This window comes from Carlito syrichta, unplaced genomic scaffold (genome assembly GCF_000164805.1).
Source record: "Carlito syrichta isolate Samal-C Ts95f unplaced genomic scaffold, Tarsius_syrichta-2.0.1 Scaffold107969, whole genome shotgun sequence".
Taxonomy (NCBI): domain Eukaryota; kingdom Metazoa; phylum Chordata; class Mammalia; order Primates; family Tarsiidae; genus Carlito; species Carlito syrichta.
Window position 1 is genome coordinate 362,972 of NW_007052065.1, and position 23,874 is coordinate 386,845.

General features: G+C 44.7%; 1 protein-coding gene across 5 annotated transcripts in view; it reads right to left on the reverse strand.

Moving 5' to 3' along the window:
• Positions 1-23,874, reverse strand: part of DRC1 (dynein regulatory complex subunit 1) — a 49,180-nt gene continuing 25,306 nt past the window's right edge. For 2 of the 5 annotated variants that reach the window (XM_008068129.1, XM_008068122.1), the window contains exons 5-17: positions 23,107-23,244; positions 22,061-22,147; positions 21,285-21,407; positions 14,961-15,100; positions 10,966-11,100; positions 10,384-10,613; positions 8,169-8,281; positions 6,892-6,981; positions 6,285-6,371; positions 2,658-2,884; positions 1,857-2,000; positions 1,427-1,529; positions 1-243 (exon numbers count right to left, since the gene is read on the reverse strand). In XM_008068129.1, coding sequence (XP_008066320.1) covers positions 160-243; positions 1,427-1,529; positions 1,857-2,000; positions 2,658-2,884; positions 6,285-6,371; positions 6,892-6,981; positions 8,169-8,281; positions 10,384-10,613; positions 10,966-11,100; positions 14,961-15,100; positions 21,285-21,407; positions 22,061-22,147; positions 23,107-23,244 — 1,701 coding nt within the window. In that variant the 3' untranslated portion in view covers positions 1-159. Of the gene's footprint in view, positions 244-1,426; positions 1,530-1,856; positions 2,001-2,657; positions 2,885-6,284; positions 6,372-6,891; positions 6,982-8,168; positions 8,282-10,383; positions 10,614-10,965; positions 11,101-14,960; positions 15,101-21,284; positions 21,408-22,060; positions 22,148-23,106; positions 23,245-23,874 lie in introns of those variants that run through there. The other 3 variants (XM_021717321.1, XM_008068137.1, XR_504984.1) reach the window with 3 other exon arrangements.

Below are 23,874 nucleotides of genomic sequence, written 5' to 3' on the forward strand. Positions count from 1 at the left end.
AACATTTAAAAGGCTTTAATCAGAGCTGCAGGACACAGGTAACTCCTCTTGCTCCTGATTTTCACAGGCTATAAAGACAGCTCTGGGAAATCCAGAGTGGGCCCAGGTGCAGTCCCAGGGTGGATGCACCAGCACGAACACCAGCTTCAGCGCCAGCCTTCACATGGTGGCCTTTTGGGGTCCAGCTCTATTTTTGGGTACTTGCAACACCTGAATCGGTGGAACTTGCAGTTCAGAGTTTATCTGGAAAAGAAAGGAGTGAAGGTCATTTCACTTTCCCCAAGGTGTTCCTTCTTCATGATCTCTGGGGTCAAGAGCACATGCCGGTTCTTCCATGGGCCTCTAAGACCCTGCAAGCTCTTCTTCTCCAATGCTGAGGGAGACCTGATCACCCACAGGCCACCTCAGAAGCCACGTCTGAGCCTTCTTGCTTAGCTTCTGCTCCGGTTAGTGAGCTCGGGTAGCACTCTCAATAGTCCCTTTGACCCACCCTCTTCAGTCCCCTCACTCCTCTCTTCATGGGCCCATTCCACCCCCAGTCTAGCCTGCCCTTACCTCCTCCTCCCCCATCCTCTTGTCCACAGTGATATCCATGGAAGCAGGGACCATACGGTCCCCAAGTGTCTGAGTCCTGTCACAGGCCAAGGGGCCATTGTGATGCCACAGCTCACCACCTTCTCAGAAGTGGCCTGGGACCTGAGGCCATGCAGGACTGGGGGCTGACCTCAGTCACCGTACACGTGGGCAGCTGACGGCTGTGTTGTGACATCCTGACTCATGGCCCAGCATCGGGTGAAGTCTCCCACACCCACAGAGCAAAGTAAGCAACTGTTACCAAAGGACTTTTCCCTTTCTTCTCCTGCCAGCCATGGGGAAGTTACCACAATTATCACCAGTACAGGGAGAAACAGGGGCCAGGGAGTATCTACCCAGCAGAGCCTTCTCCTCCCACACAATGATGACCCTCCAATCATATCACAGGCCAGGGATCCCAGGCTGGCAGCATGGAAGAGCCTAGGCTCAAACAAAGTTTCTGAGTTTGGGTTTCTCTTTTTGTGAGATGGGGGCCCACTTCTGTCCTGGTATCCTCACGGAGTGGTTGTGAGGGTCAAGAAGAAAACACACCTGGAAGGCTCTTAACTGAGAGGCTGCTCTTGTCTTTGCCACTGCTTAACAATTTTAGTTCCAACAGGCAGCTGGTGCCAAAAGCTACAGCCTCAAAGGTATGCTGTGACAGCCCAGCAACTTTGGCTATATCCACCCTGCACCGAAAAGCTGTCCAGCTCGAAACATGGTTATTGATCCTTTGACTCAAAGCTCCCTGCTTTGGGTGAGGAGGGGGATCTCCTCATGTCCTAAAGTCAGCTCCAGGTCCCCAGCCCGGCCCTGCCCCTGTTGCCCGTCCTTGGAGGGTATAGTCACCCACCTTGGAGTCAAGGTACTGCTGCAACAGCATCTGGAGCTCCGTGTTCTGCTGCTCCAGAGAACTATTTTCCTTCAGCAGCTTGGCCCTCTGGGTCAGGACAAGGCTTTGGGCAGAAAGATAGATTATAGGTCCATTGAATCCTCCAGCCTCTGCCAAGGAGGGGCCAGGGTCTGGCTGGGGGGAGGGAGACCCCAGAAGCCTCGCCTTTCACCCAGCTACCAGACAAGCCAGGCTAGCAGAAGCAGAACAGGCAGGGCAGGGCCGAGAGCTATCCACCCAACACAATCCACCCCCTCCCCAGGGGTGCCAAGGGCAGCTTTTCTCTTTCAGATTTTGTGGGACAGGGAGACAACAAATGTGGCTGCTCTGAGCAATTGTTCCTCACCCCCTACCACACCTTCCTGCTCCTGGCCATGACATTCACACTTACTGGTATTTCTCCAGGGCAGTGTAGAGAGCATCCCAGAGACCCTGCTTGGCAGGAGGGATAACCGTGGTCAGGGCCTGCCAGTACTCGGAGTCCTTGGAGTCACTGCGCACGTCCTTCCACACTCTCAGCGGTGCCTGTGGGTCCCTGACGGTCAAGAGCACTGGGACTATCATCTCCACCTGGCACCACCCAGGCTCCCAAGTAGTCCCAGTTACAGACTTACTGCTTTTCCAACTGGCACTTTCCCACTCAGCTGCCCACGTTTATTAGACAATGGTGGGTTCCCAGAAGGAACAATGCTTAGCGTCCACGTTCCTGACTCACGGAGCCACTGCTACCTCCATGCAGGCACCTTGGTGTTTCATTCACTCCCCTTTCTCCCAGTCTACCTCAGCAGCTTTAGCAGATCACCACTATGCCCATTGCTCTCACATGGGTGTCCAAAACAGCTCTCGAATTCTGTCCTAGTCTCTCCATCCCCTCTATGACAGCCTTAATCCAGGAGATCATCACCTCCCACCTGGACAAGTCCCCCAGTTGCTCTCCCTGTATCCAGTCTCACCCCCTCCCTGCGGCCACAGTGATCTTTCCAAAATGCAAATCTAATCATGGCTCCCCACTGCTTAAAATCCTTTTCTGGCTCCAGTCAACCAAGGTGTTAAAGGCAAAGATCTCAGGCATGCTGGGCAAGGCTCTCCAGGACCTGGCTGGCTCCCCACCCACCAGTCCCACTCCCAGACCCTTGACACTCAGCTTGGCTCCTCCCCGGGCCTCAGGTAAGACCCCGGTCCCACAGCCCACCTGGGTTTCTTCAGACCCATGACAAAGGCCTCCAGAATCTTGGGGACATCATTGGGGTGGATGAGCCTGGGAGAGGGCTGGGGCTCCGTCTCTTCCTTCTGCTTCCCCTCCACGAGGCTTTCCTCCTTTTCTCCTTCCATCACTGTCTGCTCTGCCAGGGGCGATTCTGACACCATGCTTGTCTGCTCCATGTTGGCTTGAGTACAGGGCTTGATCTGGGAAAGATGCTACAGTGGCACAGGCATGAGAAAAGAGAGACAGGGAGAGAAAAAATGGAGAAAGTTTATGGAAGGTTGCAGAAAACTTGCAGAGGGAGATGCTTATACAAGGACAGAAAGAGTGAGGAGAAAAGTGGAAAGTAGAGGGGCGATGGGGAGAGGCTTGGGAGCTCAAAGCAATGACAAGTTTCTGATTCTAGATCAGGTGTTCCTTTACCAATATCCACAAAATTCATGTTATAAATTTCCTTTTGAATACAACACAAGTTAAGTTTTTGTTTTAATTTTTAAATTTAAAAAAGTCTTCCTCCTACTCCTATCTTGCAGTTCATTCAATTTACCTCCCACAGGCAAACTAACGCTATCAAGTTTCTTACATATTGTCTCAGATAAATATATAGTTTACATAATCAAGTACATATATAAATACACATACTTTTCCATAGATACTTTTCCTTCCCATTCTTACATAAATGACACGATACTACACACAAGTTCTGTACTTTTTCACACACCAATAAGCCTTAAACATCTTTTCATATAACTACACAAAGAACTTTTTTTTCACAGTTGTATAGTATCCCATTAGGTAGATGTACCACATATTATTAAATAAATTCTTCAATGATGGACATGTAGGTTGTTTCCAATCCTCTCCTATTTCAAACAATGCTGCAATGTATAGGCTATAATAAACATCATTTCAACTGTCCCGAGATCCATGATTAGTATAAAGCCCTAGAAGAAACTGTAAAGTATATACAGTTATATACTTGATAGTGCCAAACTGCCCTCTGGAGGTTACAACAATTTATATTCCTACCAGCAACTTATGAGCATGCCTTTCCCCATACCTCAGTCATCACTATGTGTTATCAAACTTTCAGGTTTTTGCCAACCTGATAAGTGAAAACTAGAATTCAGGCAGTTTGCTTTTCTCTTATTACAAGGAAGTCTGACTATAGTTTCATATGTTTAAAAGTTATCCGTATTGTCTCTCCTAAGAGGTGTTCATTCATATGTGTTATCTGTGCCATTGAGTTATTGGTCTTTTTCTTATTGGTTTATGAAAGCTCTTTATATATTGAGAAAACTAGTCCTTAACTATGATATATGAGTTGAAAATATTTCTCTGCAGCTTGTCATTTGACTCTTTGTTTGATTTTATTTTTTATTTTAAAGATGCGGGGTACAATTCAGGATTAGGTATACAAATGTTCATTATGCAGGTACCCTTGTTGATGAGGTATGCCGCTCCTTCCCCTGGTAGTTTCCCTCAACTGCCAATCCCACCCCCCCACTCCCCTGGCAGCTTCCCACTACTGCCAATCCCTTTCTTTTACTGTTATGATCATTGTTCAAGGTCTGCTTATGAGTGAGAACATATGGTACTCTGTTCTTTGTTTCTGTGAAAGATCACTGAGTATGATAAACTCTAAATCCATCCAAGTTGCTGCAAAGTCCATATGTTTGTTCTTCTTTATGGCTACATAGTATTTCATTGTGTATATGTACCACTTTTTTTTATGCAGTCTAGCTTCGATGGGCAGCATGGTTGGTTCCATGTTTTTGCTATTGTGAAGAGAGCTGCAACAAACATGCGTGTGCAGGTATCTTTTTGTAGAATGATTTGACTTCCTCCGGGTATATTCCCAATAGGGGGATTGTTGGGTCATATGGAAGGTCAATTTCTAGTTCTTTCAGAAATGGCCACACTGGTTTCCAAAGGGGTTGCACTAGTTTTCACTTCCACCAGCAATGTAGAAGCGTTCCTTTTTCTCCGCATCCTCGCCAGCATCTGTTGTTGTTTTACTAATGATGGTCATTCTTGCTGGGGTTAGGTGGTATCTCAATGTAGTTTTGATTTGCATTTCTCTGATGATGAGTGAGGCTGAGCACTTTTTCATGTGTCTGTTGGCTGCCTGTGTATCTTCTTTTGAGAAGTGTCTATTCATGTCTTTTGCCCACTTTTTAATGGGACTATTTGTTTTTTTCTTTTTGGCGTGCTTGAGTTCCTTGTAGATCCTAAATGTTAGGCCTTTGTCAGATTGACAAATATTTTTTCCCATTCCATGGGTTGTCTTCCTGCTCTCTTGATGGTTTATTTTGCTTTGATGAGGTCCCACTTGTCTATCTTATTTCTTATGGTATGGGCACTTAGGGTTTTGATCAGGAATTGGTTAACAGTTCCAATTTCCATAAGGGTATCGTCTTCATTTTCTAAGATTCTTATAGTTTGAGGTTTTGCATTTAGGTCTTAGATCCATTTAGAGTTATTTTTTGTGTGTGGTGATAGGTAGGGGTCCTATTTCAATCTTCTGCATGTGGTCAGTCAGTTTTCCCAGCACCATTTACTGAATGTGTTCTCCTCCCCCCAGTGGTTATTGTTGGAGGCTTTGTCAAAGATGAGCTGGTTGAGAAATTGAGGCTTTGCTTCTGGAATCTCTATCCTCTTCCATTGGTCTATATACCTGTTCTTGTACCAATACCAGGGTCATCTGACTCTTAACTTTGCTTATAGTGATTTTTGCCCTAAAGAATTTGTTTTGATGCTGTCAAATGTATCTTTTTTTCTCCTTTAAGCTTCTTGGTTTTGTCCACTCAGCCAGTTCTTCCTGGATGCATATCAGGACACTCACCCTTGGGCTAGCACAACTAAAAACATTTTTTAAATTCAGGTTTTTGTTTTTTAAATTAATATTTTATAATATTTTTAATATGGTGACCTCTTCAAAGTAGTCAATATTTGATTCTCCTAATGAAATCAGTTATAATCAAGATATGTATTGCCGGCCGGGCTCGGTGGCTCAGCCTGTAATCCCGCACCTTTGGGAGGCTGAGGTGAGTGGATTGCCTGAGCCCGCGGGTTCGAGACCCGCCTGGGCAGCGAGACCTCATCTCTACAATAAATCAAAAAATCAACCGGGCGTGGTAGCACATGTCTGTAATTCCGGCTACTTGGAAGGCTGAGGCGGAAGGATCGCCGGAGCCCAGCAGGTCGAGGCTGCGGTGGCCACTGCACTCCGGTCTGGGCAACAGAGTGAGACTCCAACTCAAAAAAAAAAAAAAAAAAGATATGTATTGCCAATGGGCCCTGCTTTGCAGGAAAATGTTAAGTATAAAAATATGCAGAACATGGTGGGCTCTGGTCTCACGGTGGCTGAGATCAGCTTTCAAGAAGGGCACAGGAAAAGATTCCTCGGGCCACAATATAAGAATAGCACCTCACCCTCCACCACGCCATCCCTTGCAAATAGAAAGATTAATAATGCCAAGGAAAATGCTAAGTTAGCTATACCTGACATAAAGTACCCACTATTTCCACAGGAGTACCATTCAAAGGCAGCATTGGCCTCTGGGTTTCCAGGAGAACCAAAAACGCTCTCTCCTCAGTTGCACCTCCCCTTACCTGGCCAGAGGATAAATGATGAGCTCGGTATTTGAGGAAGAAGTTCACCAGTTTATACAAGTCATCCTCACTTTCAATTCCCAGGGCCTGGGGGAAATAGGAAGGTTGTTCAAATACTCCATCAGACTGGCTGGGAGTTAAAGACACTCAGTTCCTGAGCAGGAGGCATGGCTTTCTCCCCTCTGCATCCCAGTGCCTGCCATGGCCAGGTAGAGGGTATTCATCCAGCACTGGGAAACCACCATGAAGCTGGGAAAACACACACACATCACCATAGAAGGAAACGGTGTTCACAGGGCCAGGAAGTGGGGGTGTAGTGAGAATGTTAATGGGGGCTGTGCACATATCTGAGTTTGGGGGTACAGGGGAGAACCTACAATATGAGAGCTGGGCCACAAGAGGAGGAAGCTGGTAGAGGAAGGTCTGGGAGGTAGACACCTCAACCACTCTCAGGTCAATGTATCATGTGGGGAATAACTAAAGGGAAGGATGTGGCAGTGAGTGGAGAAGCCCTGGGAGACATTCATCCACTCCTGGGACTGAGGCAATGTGGAGTCAGCACAGGTGGCTATCTGAGAGCGGGGCCTCTTAGCCCAGCAGGACTCACCGAGAAGATGGTATCCAGCCTCAGCAGATAGCCTTCACTCTTCTCCAGGGGGAGGAGAAGGCTCAGCAGCTTGCTCTCTATGAGGAAACCCTGAGGAGAAGGAAGAAGGCACCTCCTGTCAGGGGCAGGTTTTAGGAACAAGTCCCAAGGCCTGCAGCTACCCTGTGTAACACTCCAGAGATGACTCCATAGAGCACAACCCCCCAGGATGAGTCTCTGGGCAGTGGGGTCCCCACAAAAAGCCTTCTTGGGATGCCTATGAGCCATTTCAGGGAGCAAGGCCAGAAATAAAATCAACCTTCACCATGGATTTAGCTGGCCCCCACCTCAAAAGAGTGCTAATACCCATTACCCACCAAGCCCTGGGCAAACACCTGAGTCCTGACAGCAGTCCAAACCTGGCCCAGTCACGGGTGCCCACTTCACTCATGATCTAGTCCCCAAATATCTACAGAACACAGCAGTAGGCACTAAGCTGGAAGAGAGGAAGGCATGGAGGGCAGTGGGCACACCATATCAGAATACAATACCATGCAGTGGAGAGAAGGTAGCTGAGGAAACACGGTGCCTGCTCTGAGCTGGCAAGTCTTGGGGAAGGCTCTGTGGGAGATGACCCCTGGCATCAAGCTTCAGATGGAGAGGGCAGGACCTCCCAGCTGACTTTTGGCAGGAGTACTCTCAGTGGCAGAAGCCAGCCCTTGTGCAAAAGAAAACTGTTCCAACTGCCTCCAGATGAGCTGGAGGCTGCCAGTCCTTGCTCTGCCTCCTTCGCTACCTCAGAACCAAAAATCGAAACCAACACTGATGGCGTTTGGTAACAACACAGCTTCCAGCTGAACCAGCTCTAGTGCAGAGTGTTCTCTAAGTCTAATTGTTTTTGCTAAGACACAATGCAGATACTGAAAGCCTAACATATCCAGAGTAACCCCAAACTAAGCCCCCAAAGGCCACATCAGTGTGCCCATGTCACTTAGCAAATGGGTTCATGGAGGTGCCCCTTCTATCTCAGAGCAGGCATTATTTTAAGCTAGCACTTAGATTGCAGACCCACTGCAGTTAGGCCCATTCACCAGCTGGGCTAGCTCTGAGACATAGCCTGTGAGCTGCCCCCCAACAATGTCCAGGGACCACCCTAGCTCTGCATCTCAGGCCCAGTCTCTGGGCATGGCAAGGGGAAGACTAGCCCACTTATGACTCAGGCCAGAGCTGGCCCAGCAGAGCCCTCAGAAGCAGCACACAAGCAGGAGTCCCTCTGCCATAGCCCTGCCCAGCCTCACCGACTCATCACAAAGAAGCATCAGTATCTTTCTGGTAGTTTTTGGGGAAACTCGCTTTGGCAGGTCCAGGTAAGTCTCTGCTTCTGAGGTGGTCTCTTCTGCCTCCTCCTCTTCTACAGATGGGTCATGGAATGAAGAGAAAGAAAGAAGAAGATCACTGATTGGCATAGTTGACTTTGAGAAACAGATGGTTTTCCTTAAAAATCCACTTTTTATTTTTATATTTTTATATTTAAATTACCTTCATTGTATTTATTTTTAAGTTTAAATACAATCTTTGTTTTTAATTTTAAAGATGTGGGGCACAATTCAGGGTTAGGTATACAAACGTTGATTATACAGGTACCCTTGTTGCTGAGGTATGCCCCCAACCCTGGCAGTTTCCCACTGCCAATTCCATTCTTATAGAATTATGATAGTTGTTCAGTGTCCGCTTATGAGTGAGAACATGTGATACTCAGAAGAAACTACTTTTTAAAAAGCCTCTATGAGGCATTATCACAGTTTCTTGATGCTGAAACAAGCCTATTATATGGGTGGGGAGGGCTTGGGATTGGAATCAGAGACTACCTGGATAACTCACCATCCTCAGCCAGCCCATAATGCCTTACTGCCCCAACTGCATCTATCTGGGAACATCATACTCAAAGCCTAGCCATGGAAGTGGGAGGTAGAGTGTTAGCCTATTCATTGTAGAGACAATCTAGCAAGTGTGCTATATGGTTTCTAAACTTGCAACAGATCAGAAGCAGCTGACTGAAAGGGGGGAAGTGGCTGCCTCACAGAGGAATGTTGTCAGCAAAAACTAATACCTGACAACAAGAGCCAAAAATATTCCTAATTAAAATTAGAAAATTTAAAAATATTGTATGCTATACATTCCTCAACTGAAAATGGGAATAAAAAGTATTGTATTGCCCAGGTCTTACTGGGTATTCAAAAGGTAAGATGAGATAATATCTATGGAAAGATCTTGTGGGAATGCAAAATGGTACCATCCCCATGCAGCAAGATCCAGCAAAATCACACAGGCATTCACCCTTTGATCCAGCAGTCCTGCGTCTAGGGATCTGGCCCAGCATCTCACTAGTGACAATGTGAAAAGACAAATGAACAAAGCTATTTATTGCAGCCACATTTGTAATCATAAAAATAAACAAAAAACTGGAACCATTCCAAAGACAATAACAGAGGATTATTTGAGTAAATTATGGCACAAACACAATGGAATACCATGTAAAAACTAAATTTAAAAAAATATTTTACTGCTCTAGAAAGATCTCTAGGATTATTATAAGTGAAAAAGCAAGGTGGAAAAAAACATGTGCTTTTTTTTTTTTTTTTTTTGAGTTGGAGTCTCACTCAGTCGCCCAGACTGGAGTGCAGTGGCCACTCCCGACCACCGCAGCCTTGACCTGCTGGGCTCCTTCCACTTCTGCCTTCCAAGTAGCTGGAACTACAGGCACGCACTACCACACCCGGCTAATTTTTTGATTTATTGTAGAGATGAGGTCTCGCCAAGTTGCCCAGGCGGGTCTCGAACCCGCAGGCTCAGGCAATTCACTCACCTCGGCCTCCCAAAGCATGGGATTATAGGCTGAGCCACCGAGCCTGGCTCATGTGCTTTTATTTGCCTAAAAAATCCATGCATTTATGTTTTTTAAAAACTCATTAGGAACTTTGAAAGATGCTAGAGACCCAATCCGTTATCCTGAAAACTGGCAAATGGAGAAAAAATAAGCATCTATTCTGCTTTTCCTACCCAAACTGTATCTCAGGGTAACAAAAAACTAAATAGGAGAAGAGTCTCTTTTCAGAAGTGTCCTAGCTATTAAATGAAGACATAATAATAAAATTTAAAATATTACCAGTTTGCAACTCATAATGCAACAAATGGATCTTAAAAAAAGAGACAACCTAACATTAACCCGATGGAGGTACACAACAGTGTACCTAGCAAAATAAATCGTACTTGCAACTAATCAAGTTTCTAGCTCTAGCTACCAGTTTGCAAGACAGGGGAAAGGGCAAAGCTATACATTAAAGGAGACTCACAAGCCACATCAACTAATCATACTCTCCGAGCCCCTAGCTATGGGTCCTCTTCCCCCTCCTCTCTGGCCTTTGATTTCCATTTCAGCAAGATGTCTGGGTTAACCCCGTGTTCTCAGAGGGCGTCTCCAGCTCTCAGGCTCTGAGGCTCTTCACTGGTCACCTGTTTGCATCAGCACTTCTTCTACTATTTGTGTGGCAGACTTCTGCTGCTGAGAAATGGGTCCCACATTCTTCAGGAACCAGAAGTCCGGCGCCATCCAGGGGAGCCCCAGATGGTGGGTATGGATGACCCTGTCCACAGCAAAGGCTCTGCCGATTAGCTCCTTCGCTTCCTCTTCATTCATCAGCCAAACGTCCCGAAGTTTCTTGTCATCAATAAGAGCAAAATGCCTGTGAAGGAGAGTCGCCAAGCATGGCCCGCTGACCCCACGGCCCCCTAAGCCGGCAGTCGGGGCAAGAAGGTGAAAAAGAGCGGTGGTGAATCCTGGGCCTTGCCCCACCCATGGGCAGCTGGCTCCCAAATATGGTAAACTGGAAGCCACCCCAAGAAGTCTCAAGAAAAGGCAAGTGACATGAGATGAAAGGGACAGAGGAACCCAGCATGGAAGGTTCTCGAGGGCCTTGTCCAGCTCCCAGACAGCTGGTGCTCTCAAGCCCCGTGAAGTCACTCTCACGACAGACTCTACCCCCACACCACCTCTACTCCGGGACAGGCACCTTGGGACCCAAATCCCTAAAATACCTCATGGCTTTCTGAAGCTCCTTGAATTGCATCACGAGACGTTTGTAGTCTGAGGTTAGGGACTGGTTTTCCTCCTGAAACTGCTTTATCTGCTTGGCGTATTTTGATCTCAGATTGTTAAGTACATCATGCAGGCTGGTTAAAGGGAAAAAAGTTAGTCTGCAGCGGAATAGAAGGTGTCACGTGTGTTCCTCTCATCCACCTGACTCAGCTCTATGGCAAACCAGGGTCAGGTAGAAGAGCAGAAAACCCTCCCACATATCCCAAATCACAGCTCCTGCTGTGATCCATGGAAGGAAGGTAGCAGGAGGAAACGAGGTGGTCCACAACTGAATGCACTGAAAACAGTCCAGAAGCCCACTGCCACCAAGACCAGTCTCAAGAGTTTGACTGACCCTTCCTCAGTATATCATTTGCCAGACTGTCCATATCAAGGGCCACCCCTCATATTTAAACAATTTATCTCAGCCACTTCATTGACATAGATGTTCATTTTAATTCTGAAATAAGGAAAATTGAAAGAAAAATTAAAACTGCACACACAAGCCTATGATATATGAATCCTCCATTTTCAAAGAGCTGATAATTGTTAACAGGTCTAGTAACTCATTCATTCACTCATTCATTTATTCATTCACCAAACATGAAATGCCTCTTTTGTGCCAAGGATATGTTTGAATACGGAAATGAATACAAAGATCTGGTTGAATACAAGGCACTTTCAGTCCAGTCAAAGACAAACATTAACACATACAGTGTGAAAAGTGCTGTAGGAGAGTTTTACATAACATGCCAGGAGACCCCAGAGGTGAGGCATTGAACTTCCCAGGCTTGCAGGGGAGGGGATGATCAAAGGTTCCAGAACAGAAAAAGACAGTTAAAACCTGGCCAGTAGCACTGTGAATGCAGGCACAGCACAGCTCACCACCTTACTGCCAACAGCAACTCTGCATGGAAACTTGTTCCATAAAATATGCATAGTACACAGCTTTTAGACCCAGGACCACACTTCAGACTTCAAACTACTAAATCATGCTCCATTTACACAGGAATAGAGAAACTGAAGGCAGACATAGTTTAATATTAAAAGTTCTAAAAAATAAAATTTTCTCCTAAGCATTATTCATAAGTAATCAAGAAAATACAAAATAAATTTAACTTAGTCTCTGATAAAAAAGAAATATTCCATCCATTTTCTTAACTATAGCATTCTAGGAGGTTTTCCAAATACAAGTGTAAAAAACATTGTTTTAAGTCAGCCCAAAGTGTTGTTTGTTTGTTTCTGTGTCATTCCGTAAAGGAGTTCCTATGAGCCATCTAATTATAGAAGCTGATACAACAACAATGAACTCCAGGTACATACTGAAGGTCTGGGCAAGACAGACGGCAAAGGAGGGAGTGGACAGAAGAGAAGGACTGCAAGAGGAGACTCAGCTGGAAGGCCAGAGTCGTTAGTAGCCAGCTGGAAGCTAAAGATGACGGCGAACTAGGCTGGAGAACTGGAAAACTGGAAGCAGAGTCTGGTTTCAGAAACTGTACACCAGAAATGACTGTGACTCTCCAGGTTGTACTGCTACGTTAGCAGCTCCAGACAAAGCAAAGTGGAGGGGTCAAGATTAGGGACATGACGCTGGTAGTCATCAACGAAAAGGTGGTATTCAAAACCAGGAGCTTGAATTATAAGGCAAATTAAATAAAAATAAAAAGCAAAGGAGTAAGGTAAGTCCTGTGCTTTCTAAAATACCTTACCTACATATTTAAGAAATATCAGGCAAGAAAAAGTAGAACCACTAAAGAAAACTAATAAGGAATAAATTAAGAAAGAAGGGCAAATACTTTAGGGTTAAATAAAATAAAATTCAGTAGCCAAAAATAATATGTAGGGCACCACTGGTACCCTACAGTAGGGAGTTTTTGTCCTATCCCGGGGCCATAGGTTGCTATGGCTTAAATGTATCTCCTCCAAAACTCAGTGTTGCCAATGTCATAGTTTTAAGAGGCGATTAGGCCATGAGGGCTCCTCCCTCGTGAATGGAGTAAAGATGCCTATAAGAAACTTTTGGCGCCTTGGGTCAGCTTGCTCTTCTGACATGTGAGGACACAGTGTTTCTCCCCTCTAGAGGATATAGCTCTCACTAGAAACCAAGCCTGCCAGTGCCTTCATCTTGGACTTCCCAGGCTCCAGAATGGTAAGAAATAAACTTTTGTTCTCCATCAAATATCCCTTCTCAGGTATTCTGTTATAGCAGCACAAACAGACTAAGACATAGGTCAAATTATGAAAGGTTGGGGCAATGGGTGACAAGGAAAGGAAATAGCAATGAAAACAAGAGCAAAAAAGAAACAGCAGGGTTTGCTGAAGGTTTTTTCAGGCTAAGAGAAACCTGTCTAAGTTTGAAGTCCGAGGGAAGAGCTGGTGAAGGGGAGACGGTAGAGATGAATCCACTCATCTCTCTGCCGTGTGCATCTAACCCAAGCCCTGCCCCAAGCACTTCGTCCCACCTCCCCTCTTTCCAGCTCTCTCCACCCACTCTGCAATCTATAACTTTCTAAATCTGACCCTCCTTGCCTCTGGACCTGCCATTCCCAGCTACTGACACTGTCTACCTGGAGTCACCTCTTAACTGCTTTCATCCAATCCATGTCCCTACCCACTTCAATATTTTACTTCTTTGGGAAGTTTTCCCAGATAACTCCTAACTGCACTGATTTGTGTCTTCCCTTCATGTTCTCTGATCTAGTATGGTGCATATACAGTAGAATTTTTAAAAAATATTATTCCCTAACTATCCTTGTTTCTCAGATGATCAGGCTTAAGACACCAGTTGATTTATTCAGTATCATTTTCTTTTATAACTAAATATCAAAAAATCAACTGGTATTACCTCTATATACCCAACATTTGTCCAAAATGTATGCTCAACCTACAAATGGAATAATTCAAAAATAATAAGCTATTTGGGCCTTGGGGGAAAATCCTCAATCTCATCTCCTAAAACCAAGATGTCTTATTCTACTCTGACTCACAGAGCCTTCCACAGTGGTCTGGAATTTAGCTGATTCTCAAAGGAATAGGCAGGACAGATGAAAGGAAGAAAACAGGAAGGGGAAGGATGCATGAGAAATTTCAAGCAATAGGTACCTTTCAACGAGCCACAGTATCTGCACAAAAGCAGGTTGATACATTGTCATGAGTACATAGTTGGTATTATTTGCAATAGTAAAAGATTAGAAGCAATCTACATGTCCATCTTTAGAGACTGGTTAAATAAATCACAATACATCTATGCAGTGCAGTACTTAAGTAGCTTAAGAAATCATGTGAAAAGGCCAGGCTTGATGGCTCAGCCCGTAATCCCAGCACTTTGGGAGGCTGAGGTGAGTGGATTGCCTGAGCCCATGGGTTCAAGACCAGACCTCGTCTCTGCAATAAATCAAAAAATACCCAAGTATGGTAGTGCACGCATGAAGTTCCAGCTACTTGGAAGGATCACTGGAGCCCAGCAGGTCAACGCTGGGGTGACTGTGAGCATGTCACTGCACTTCAGCCTGGGCAATGGAGTAAGATGCCGACTCAAAAAAAAAAAAAAAAAGAAATCATGTGAAAGCTCTCTTTGAGCTGACAGGGAAAGGTCTTCAAGAAAGCTCTTCAGTGTGTACAGAAGGCTATCATCTGTGTAAAAGCAGGGGGAGATGAGAATGTTTATTTGAATGCACTTATATATGCATAAAGAAGTTCTAGAAGAAAAACAATGGTTACAGAGGCAGGAAAGAGGAACGAGACAAATGGGAACAGGAGACATTTTGCTACGTACTCTTTTCTTGGGAGGAGACGGTGGAACCACTTGAATGTAGTGACTTTTCCAAAAACTATTTTAATAAATGTTGGTAATATTTTTAATGGTTTCTACCCCTTTAGGAGAGAAAAGTACATACCCATGTCTGTTCCCAGCTTAGAAGGGTCTAGAAAACAAATGCAATGCATATTAGCTTACCGATTGATCTTTCTCTTCTGCTGGGATTTAATCACCGTGCTTTCTTCATCTCGCTTCTTCAGCACCTGGAAGTTGTACTCCAACTTCTCTTGGTTTAGCTGATAAATTGCTTTCATCTGCTGAAGCTGTTGCTCAAGAATCTAAAGTTAAAATATATTGATATAAAATATATTGATGTATTGATTGGCCCTAGTATCATTTGTTGTACCTGAGGGTCTCTGATAGATTATTCAAATAATGCCAGAGGAGCCTTGGCGACAAGTTCCTTGGCCTGGATCCTTAGAAAGTCTATTACTAGAGGTAAATTAAAGGCCAACTAGATAAAACAAACAAATCAACTGCAAGCTAAAACCTGAATGCCTGAAACCTAAGAAAAATCAAATTAGAGCTTCCAGGTCCAACTAACTCTCATACTTTGCACCAGACCCTTTAGAGATATGAGCAAAAACACCATAAAAACAAATATTGCCATAAAAATTTGACATATCCTCACTTTGACCTTCCAGAGCATAGTGACAGTGTTTAGCAACCCATGTTCACTTAAAAGTAGAACAAGCTGGGCTCGGTGGCTCAGTCTGTAATCCCACGCCTTGGGAGGCTGAGGTGAGTGGATTGCCTGGGCCCGCGGGTTCGAGACCCACCTGGGCAACTTGGCGAGCCCTCATCTCTACAATAAATCAAAAAATCAGCTGGGTGTGGTAGCGCATGCCTGTAATTCCGGCTACTCAGAAAGCTGAGGCGGAAGGATCGCTGGAGCCCAGCAGTCGAGGCTGCGGTGGCCGGGAGTGGTCACTGCACTCCAGTCTGGGCGACTGAGTGAGACTCCAACTCAAAAAAAAATAAAAATAAAAAAATAAAAATAGAACAGACACAGTCACACAGTCATCCTTAAATTTTGAATTTCCATGAGCTGTATTCATTCATTCAGGAAATATCTATTGAGCGCACAGTATTTGTCAGACGCTTTTCCAGGTGCAACTGGAAAAATACCAGTGAGAAAGGCATAGCCCTTCCCGATTCAGGACCAAGACAGATAAGCAAGCACTAGTGACAAGAAGTAATAGAGGTAAGCACAGGCCACTGTGGGACCAATGAGAGGAGAACTTTCTTTGGCCTTGAGAGACCAGGGAAAACATCCCTGAAAAGATGACATTAGCTTGTCTACCTGAGGAGAATGAGTTGGAGTTACTCAAGTGACACATGAGCCAGGCTCCTGCCCTTCCTCAGGGGACGCAGGGATGGAGAATGCAGTTACTATAATCAGATCTTGATAAAACAGCCATGTGCCTGCTCTTGAGCCTCCTTCCCGTCTCCCTCCACCAGCCTACAAACTCTGGCCAAGGGATCGACCAAGGAAGGGGGGTTCCAAGCAGCTATCGCAGGCCCCCTTTGGGTCATCCTCAAGAAAGGCAACCGGGAGGAGATGACACATTATCAAGTCAGGAGACGCATCATTTCCACATTCAGTGTGGAATCTGGTGGTCCACCCTTTGTATCCAGGGGAATTAGTCTTGCACTTGACTAAAGATTTTAACATCTGTTATGAGTACTTGACGTCTCCTTCAGAACAGAAGTCTGTAATGTCTATTATTTAACAAATAGTCAATGAAGAGCCATACTAGTCTTTGGGATCATAACTAATTCTACTTCTCAATTTCTCCACTTGTTTGGTCAATTTTTTACTACTTTTTCTAGTTACGTGCTTTTTTTGGTGAAAACTTTTCCTGATTGCAAAGGCAATACTGGTTCATTGTAGAAAGTTTGGAAAGTACAGCAAATGAGAAAAGAAGACATAGGAAAAGGGGAAGAAAAACTACCCATAAACTACCACCAAAGGCAACTTCCGTTAACATATTGGTATGTTTCCCTCAAAGGTCACATCCTTGGTGAGACTTCCCCAAACTCCTTGTCTAAGATTCTTCTGCAACCCCGTTCCTCCCAACTACTTTCACCCATGTTTGCTGCCTGTTCACAATCGTTAAGCTGTTATCTTGTTCTTTAACACATTTATTGTCTATCACTCTCAGGCTTCACGATTATGATGTCACTTAGGAGTTACTGGCAGTGTGGTCAATGAACTTACAGAACTATTCATAGTCTTGTGCCTCCTAGAGTGGAATCTACACAAAGTGGGAATAACATGATTTACGCTACTCGCCATTTCTCTTCACATCTTTTGCTCACAATCATTTTAGTACCCATGACTCTATTGCTAAATGTCTCAGGTTGTAGTCTCAATATATAATCATCCTAGATTGTCGTAGATTGAATAAAATTAGTTTCAAAAAATTGTAGCCGATTTTGCTAAATGTTTGTACTTATTATTCAATTACCCAAAATTATTTTGCAAAGTTGTATTTCATGTTCTCAACACAGCCTTTCCCTCTGGCCTACGTGACTGACTCCAGAGATCCTGCTGGGTCTCTTTATTCCAACCTGGTGCCTGCGCTGGACCTGTAGGTCCCCATGTTGGAACCATGAGATTGGCAATTCCATCTCGGACCCTCACTCTGCCCCATGGCTCACTCTTTCACACTATTTGTGTAGCTTGCTCTCTTACTCAATGGAATAAAAGTTCATGGAGACAGAGATTGTATCTTGTTTATCTCTGTGCTTTGCACCATGTGAGTTTAAGATATGCTAAATAAATAACTTTTTTTTTTCTTCTGAGTTGGAGTCTCACTCTGTTGTCCAGGCTGGAGTGCAGTGGCACACTCACAGCCACCACAGCCTCGACCTACTGGGCTCAGGCAATCCTTCCACTTCAGCCTTCCAAGTGGCTAGAACTACAGGCATGTGCCACCACACCCTGCTAATTTTTTGATTTATGGTAGAGATGAGGTCTCGCCAAGTTGCTCAGGCTGGTATCGAACCCGTGAGCTCAGGCAATCCTCTCACCTCGGCCTCCCAAAGAGCTGGGATTATAGGCGTGAGCCACCATGCCCCGTCATAAATAACTTCTATTTAATTTCTTGAGATAAATATTCTAGTACTAAAAGAAACAGCCTCTAAATTTGAATTGAATCATGTTACAATTTTAAATGAGCATGTAAAGCCTAAAAGTAAAAACATTTGCTACCTACACTAAGAACTCAATGTTTCTAGTAGTTTTCTTTTGGGGTAGTAGGTAGGAGTGGGGAAATTCCACTCAGGCACCTAATATTTACAGGCATCTGTTTGCTCCAGTCACTAATAATGTGGCCTTTACTGGCAAGAAAACACTTGAAAAGTTGACACTCATTTCTTTACTTCTTGTACTTTACCAATCAAACCAAATCTGTGTGTATTGGATCCATCCTACTTTTGTGGCTTGCAAAAATTTTAGTTCCATATTTTAGAACTGATAGAGTGCTATGCATTAGTTGGGAAGAGCTAACTTGATATTGAGCTGTGTTTCGCATCTTCTTGACAAAAATCAGTGCCAGTTGACTTGAATGTCAAATAAAAGTATACAAAAGAGGCACTATGATAAAGTTTAATCTACTAAAATATCCCACATGTTGACATGTGGGTAGTCCCTGACTTGATGATTTTTCTTTCCCAGTTAAGGTGTGGAAAGTAGAACAGGTACTCTCAGTTTCCATCTCACACAGGAAAGAACCGTGATGCACGGAGCTGCGACCCTTCCCACCTTGAATGTGTCCATCTGCCTGTCTCCCCCATCCACACACACCACCATCTGTCCATCTGGACAGGGACAGCCAGGAGAGCCGGGTCTCCTGGGCTCCCTACCTCTCTGCTCACCCTCCAGTCTTACCCCACCTCCTACACTCACCCCCATCATCTCCCCATATCCCAGTATATTTGGCTTTATTCAAGTATATAACATTGGATTAAGAACAAGAAACTCCATACACTTCACTGTTTAAGGCCAAAAGTATGCAGTTTTGCGACATAAATTATCACAGAACCAAGATAAATTCAGAAAGCTTTAACAATAGCCATTGTCAGTAAAATCATATTACATGTACAGCCCACAGAAGCAGTGCCTCTCTCTTGCAGACATGTACTGTTCTGTCAGTAACTCTCATTTCTATGACATTAATATGAGAAGGACCAGGAAGAATTCTCAAGACTGGTAAATTTATTTATTACATCTAATGGGGTTTTTAATTTCACCTTGTGATATAAAGTTACAGGAGAAGTAATAACCAAAATTCTACCAAAGGCTGTGTAGGAAAGCTTTACTCTAGCATGTTTTTCTATAGAGACTGAAATGAATAGACTGTGCTTGAATATTGACTCAATAACAGAGCCAGACACAGCAACTCACACCTATAATCCCAGCACTTTGGAAGGCAGAAGCAAGAGGATTGCCAGAGCCTACGGGTTCGAGACCAGCCTGAGCAACATGGCAAGACCTTGTCTCTACAATAAATTAAAAAATTAGTTAGGCATGGTGGCGCAGGCCTGTAATTCCAGCTACTTGGAAGGCTGAAGCAGAAGGAGCCCAACAAGTCGTTGTGAACGTGCTACTGCACTCCAGCCTGGGTGGCAGAGTGAGACTCCAACTTTAAAAAAAGAGATTCAATTATTGTGTTACAAATTATATAACATCTAAATGTAACTAGAGATGTATGTGTATGTGTTTCTTTTTTTAATTGTGTTTAAACACAAAAACCTAGGCTTGAAAAGAAGTCTAGGAACCAGAAAGTCTCCTCCTACTGCTGCAGGAATCCTTCTTCAACAATGAAGGCGGACACAGTCATTCAGCAAGTGCATACTTTGAGACAGAGGACGCTTTGTTCTGTGGACCGCCCTTCTCTATGTTGGACAGTTCTACTAGAAGTCTCTTTCTGATGGTGAGTCAGAGTCTGCCTTTATGTAATGTCCAGCCATCGGTCAGGTGGCTGTATGGAACAAAAGGAAGGATATAGGCTTTCAAACTAGACAGGACTGGGTTTGAATCTAGGGTTTACCATGTACTAGATATGCAGCCTTGCCTCTGAGTTTCAGATTTTTTTTTTTTTTTTTTGAGCCTGTTGCCCAGGCTGGAGTGCAGTGGCCACTGCAGCCTCAACTTGCTGGGATCAGGCAATCCTTCCACCTCATCCTTCCAAATAGCTGGAACTATAAGCAAGAGCCACCACATCAGGCTAATTTTTGATTTACCATAGAGATGACGTCACACCAAGTTGCCCAGGCTGGTCTCGAACCACTGGTCTCAGGCAATCCTCTTGCCTCAGTCTTCCAAAGTGCTAGGATTACAGGCTTGAGCCACCACACCCAGCCTCAGATTCTTGATGTATAAGATTTTTTAAGGCCAGGAGAAGTGGTTCATGCATATAATCCCAGCATTTTGGGAGGCAAAGCAGGAGGATTGCTTGAGTTCGGGAGTTCAAGACCAGTCTAGGCAAGATAGTGAGACCTTGTCACTACAAAAACAAAAAATTAGTTGGGCATGGCGTGGTGGTATGTGCCTGTAGTCCCAGCTACGCAGGAGACTGAGGCAGAAGGATCACCTGAGCCTAGGAGGTCGAGGTTGCAGTGAGCCATGATCATGCCACTGCACTCCAGCCTGGGCAACAGAGTAAGACCTGATGCAAAAAAAATAAATATAAATATATATATACATATATATATCTGGTGATTTCTCCCTTTCGTTTATTGTGAGGATTACAAAGACAGTTAATGGAGTGCCTAGAATATGGCAGCACTCATTAGATGGTTGCTTATCAGTCATCCTAGCTTTGGCTCTCTGACACAGCTGACTTGTCCTGGGGACATTTTCCCTTTGCCAGGCTAAAATATATGGTTCCCTCACAGATTCCTCACATGCCATGGTTTCTATACCCTGGTGGCATCTTGGCAGTTCTCCTCCATTGGTTTCTTAAAGAAAACATTCCTCCACATATATCCTTCAGATATGATCATTTGAAAGAAAGCAGATAAAGCTGGGCTCGGTGGCTCAGCCTGTAATCCCGCGCCTTTGGGAGGCTGAGGTGAGCGGATTGCCTGAGCCCGTGGGTTCGAGACCCACCTGGGCAACTTGGCAAGACCTCATCTCTACAATAAATCAAAATGAGTCGGGCGTGGTAGCGCACTCCTGTAGTTCTAGCTATTCGGAAGGCTGAGGCTGAAGGATCGCCTGAGCCCAGCAGGTCAAGGCTGCGGCGGCCGGGAGCAGCCACTGCACTCCAGTCTGGGATACTGAGTAAGACTTCAACTCAGAAAAAAAAAAAGAAAGAAAGAAAGCAGATAACTAATAAATGTTTGTTGACAGACTACCCCTAGAACATTATGGGTAGTTGCTAGGATGAAGCACCCACAGGCGTTCACGTCCGCTCCCCCACCCAGATACCCTCGTGAGGACACGTGTCACACCTGCACATCCTGCTCCAGCTTGATCTTGATGGTGTTGTACTCTTCGCAGTCCCAGATCCTCTGCTTGTTCAGCTGCTTCTCATATTCTTCCACTTTCTTAATGCGGTTGATAAGATACTCCAGCTAAAGGCACAAGCAGACAAGGGGAAATCAGGGACCAGTCCTGTCCTACTCAGTCCTTCAGATGGCCTGACAAGCATGACACAGTGGGGAATTTGGAAGTTTAACAACTCCAGAGAAAGTTGTAGTGCCTTTCAGAAGTCCTGAAGCCCAAGGTTCTGAAATCTTAGGTCTTGGTTTGTATCGCTTAATGGGGTCCTTACTCCAGAAACTCTAAGAGGAATGCTCCATTAAGAAATTAAGCACAGACCCTGCAATCAGATGTTTATATTTCTAAAAAGACCATTGGATCTTGATTAAGTCACTTCTTTGTTCTTTATATATTTCAGAGTGATAGTCTTACACCTCTTAGAAATGTATCTTAAAACAGCTTGGGCCACAAATATTCATGGCTGGAATAGATACCCAAGAAACAAAGGAACAGGTGACAGGGCCATGGAAACAACAGCAAGCTGTCAAGGTAGTACTCACCACCACCAGAGAGACACCCCTATCTACAGAGCCACACTGACTAGCTATGAAGTACAGTAATGAATGTGTGCCACGGCAATCTTACTCAGGACACAAAAAGGCCAGCAAGTTCCATCACAGTAGAAATCGTCACAGAACTCCAGGATCACCCTTGATACCCTCCTACCCTGTCTGCCACCCTTTACCTCCTTGGCATTGTGAGTCTGCAGGGCCCACTCCCATTTCTTCTTATTACTGGTCAGTAGCTCTTGACGTTCCACCTCAAATGCTTTCTACAACAAAGAAGAAAAATGGGTCTGGTATCTGTTCTGACTTGGCAGGTCCCATCAGTACCAAATGACTTTTAGATAACTGCACAAGTATCATGTCATCAACCACACAGATGAAGCCAAATCCGAAGGCAGACTTGCCAAGTGTCTCATGACCAAATGGCTCTGGAAGGAGTTGCGTGGAAATTGGGTGTTATGAAGTCTACATTTCACACACATATAGAGAGAACATGTGCCAACAGTAACTTAGTCAATAGCAGAGGCAGGGAACTGGAAGAAGGCCAGTACCCTTGCTGGCAGTCCCAGGACACACCTTGGCATGTAATTCAACTGTGACTAGAGTTGGTGTTTTGCCATGGTTGGGGTTCTCATACAGCCCACAAGGGGTAGGTCTAGGAATGCAGAAATTAGTCTCTAGAAAGCCACAGAGAAAGGCCTTCACCCCCTCGGCTATCTTCCATCTTGGGAAGGAGTCCATCTCAATCCTGGTCTTTGACATTTCGGTCAAATTCAACACACTGATTCCTGAATCCTATTTGGCACTCCCCATCCCCATCACCCACCCCAAATGCCATACATAAACAAATAAATGTCTCACATATGCTTACAGCCACAGAGTACAGCCTCCCTCATTTATTTCCCCTTCCCCTTGCCTATCTTATTTTCTCTCAAAGCACTTATTACCACCTGCTACAAAGCACTTATTACCACCTGTATTTTCTAGCTGTCTCCTACTAGAACACAGGCATCATCAGGAACTTTACTTTGTTCAGAGCTGTATCCCCATGCTTGTGCCTGGCATATAGTAAACACTTAATGGATACTTGTTGAATGAGTGAATAAATTAGTAAATAAATTAATAAAGCCCTAGAGCAGAAACAGAAATTAGAGGACAGATATCTGGGACCCTCCTTAGATTATTAGGACAGACCCAGAAAACTGGTTTTCTCACTCCCTATCACCTCAATGTGGTGGAGCTCCTGACGAAAAGTTTTCATTACATTCTTCACTTGTTCTTCCATCCTCCCCAGAAGCAGACAGATGTCATCTGATTGTTTCTTCAGATCCTTCACATACTGATCATCCTTTGTTTTTAACTCCTAGAAGGCATGTAAAAAGTTGGTCACAAACAGACATAAGCAAGAGGTCTCAGGCATACCCTCCCCGGACCCATCTCACCAGAGTCTGTAAACACTAGCACTTAACATTGTACAACCAGAGAGAGGCTTCAGAAGAATCTGAGAAGACCTGAAAAAAGCACAGATGGATGGAACAGAGCAGGGTTGGCTCAGTGAAGACCTCTAAACAAAGGCCCAGGATCAAACCCCTTGGTTATTACTTACTACAAATGTCCTATAAGCTCTCAGAAGGCCTAGAGTGTCCCAGTTTGCCAGTTAATGTCCAGGTTTCAACATGGAAACATATCTACCACAGACTAAGTACCATTCCTTAATCAAAAGCATAAAATCTGGCCGGGCTCAGTGGCTCAACCTGTAATCCCAGCACTTTGAGAGGCTGAGATGAGTGGATTGCCTGAACCCGTGGGTTCGAGACCAGCCTGGGAAACTTGGCAAGACCTTGTCTCCACAATAAATAAATGAATAAATTAGCCAGGCATAGTAGCGCGCACCTATAGTTCTGGCAACTTGGAAGGGTGTAAGGCTCGCTGGTGCCCAGCAAGTTGATGCTGGGGTGGCCGTGACCAAGCCACTGCACTCCAACCTGGGCGA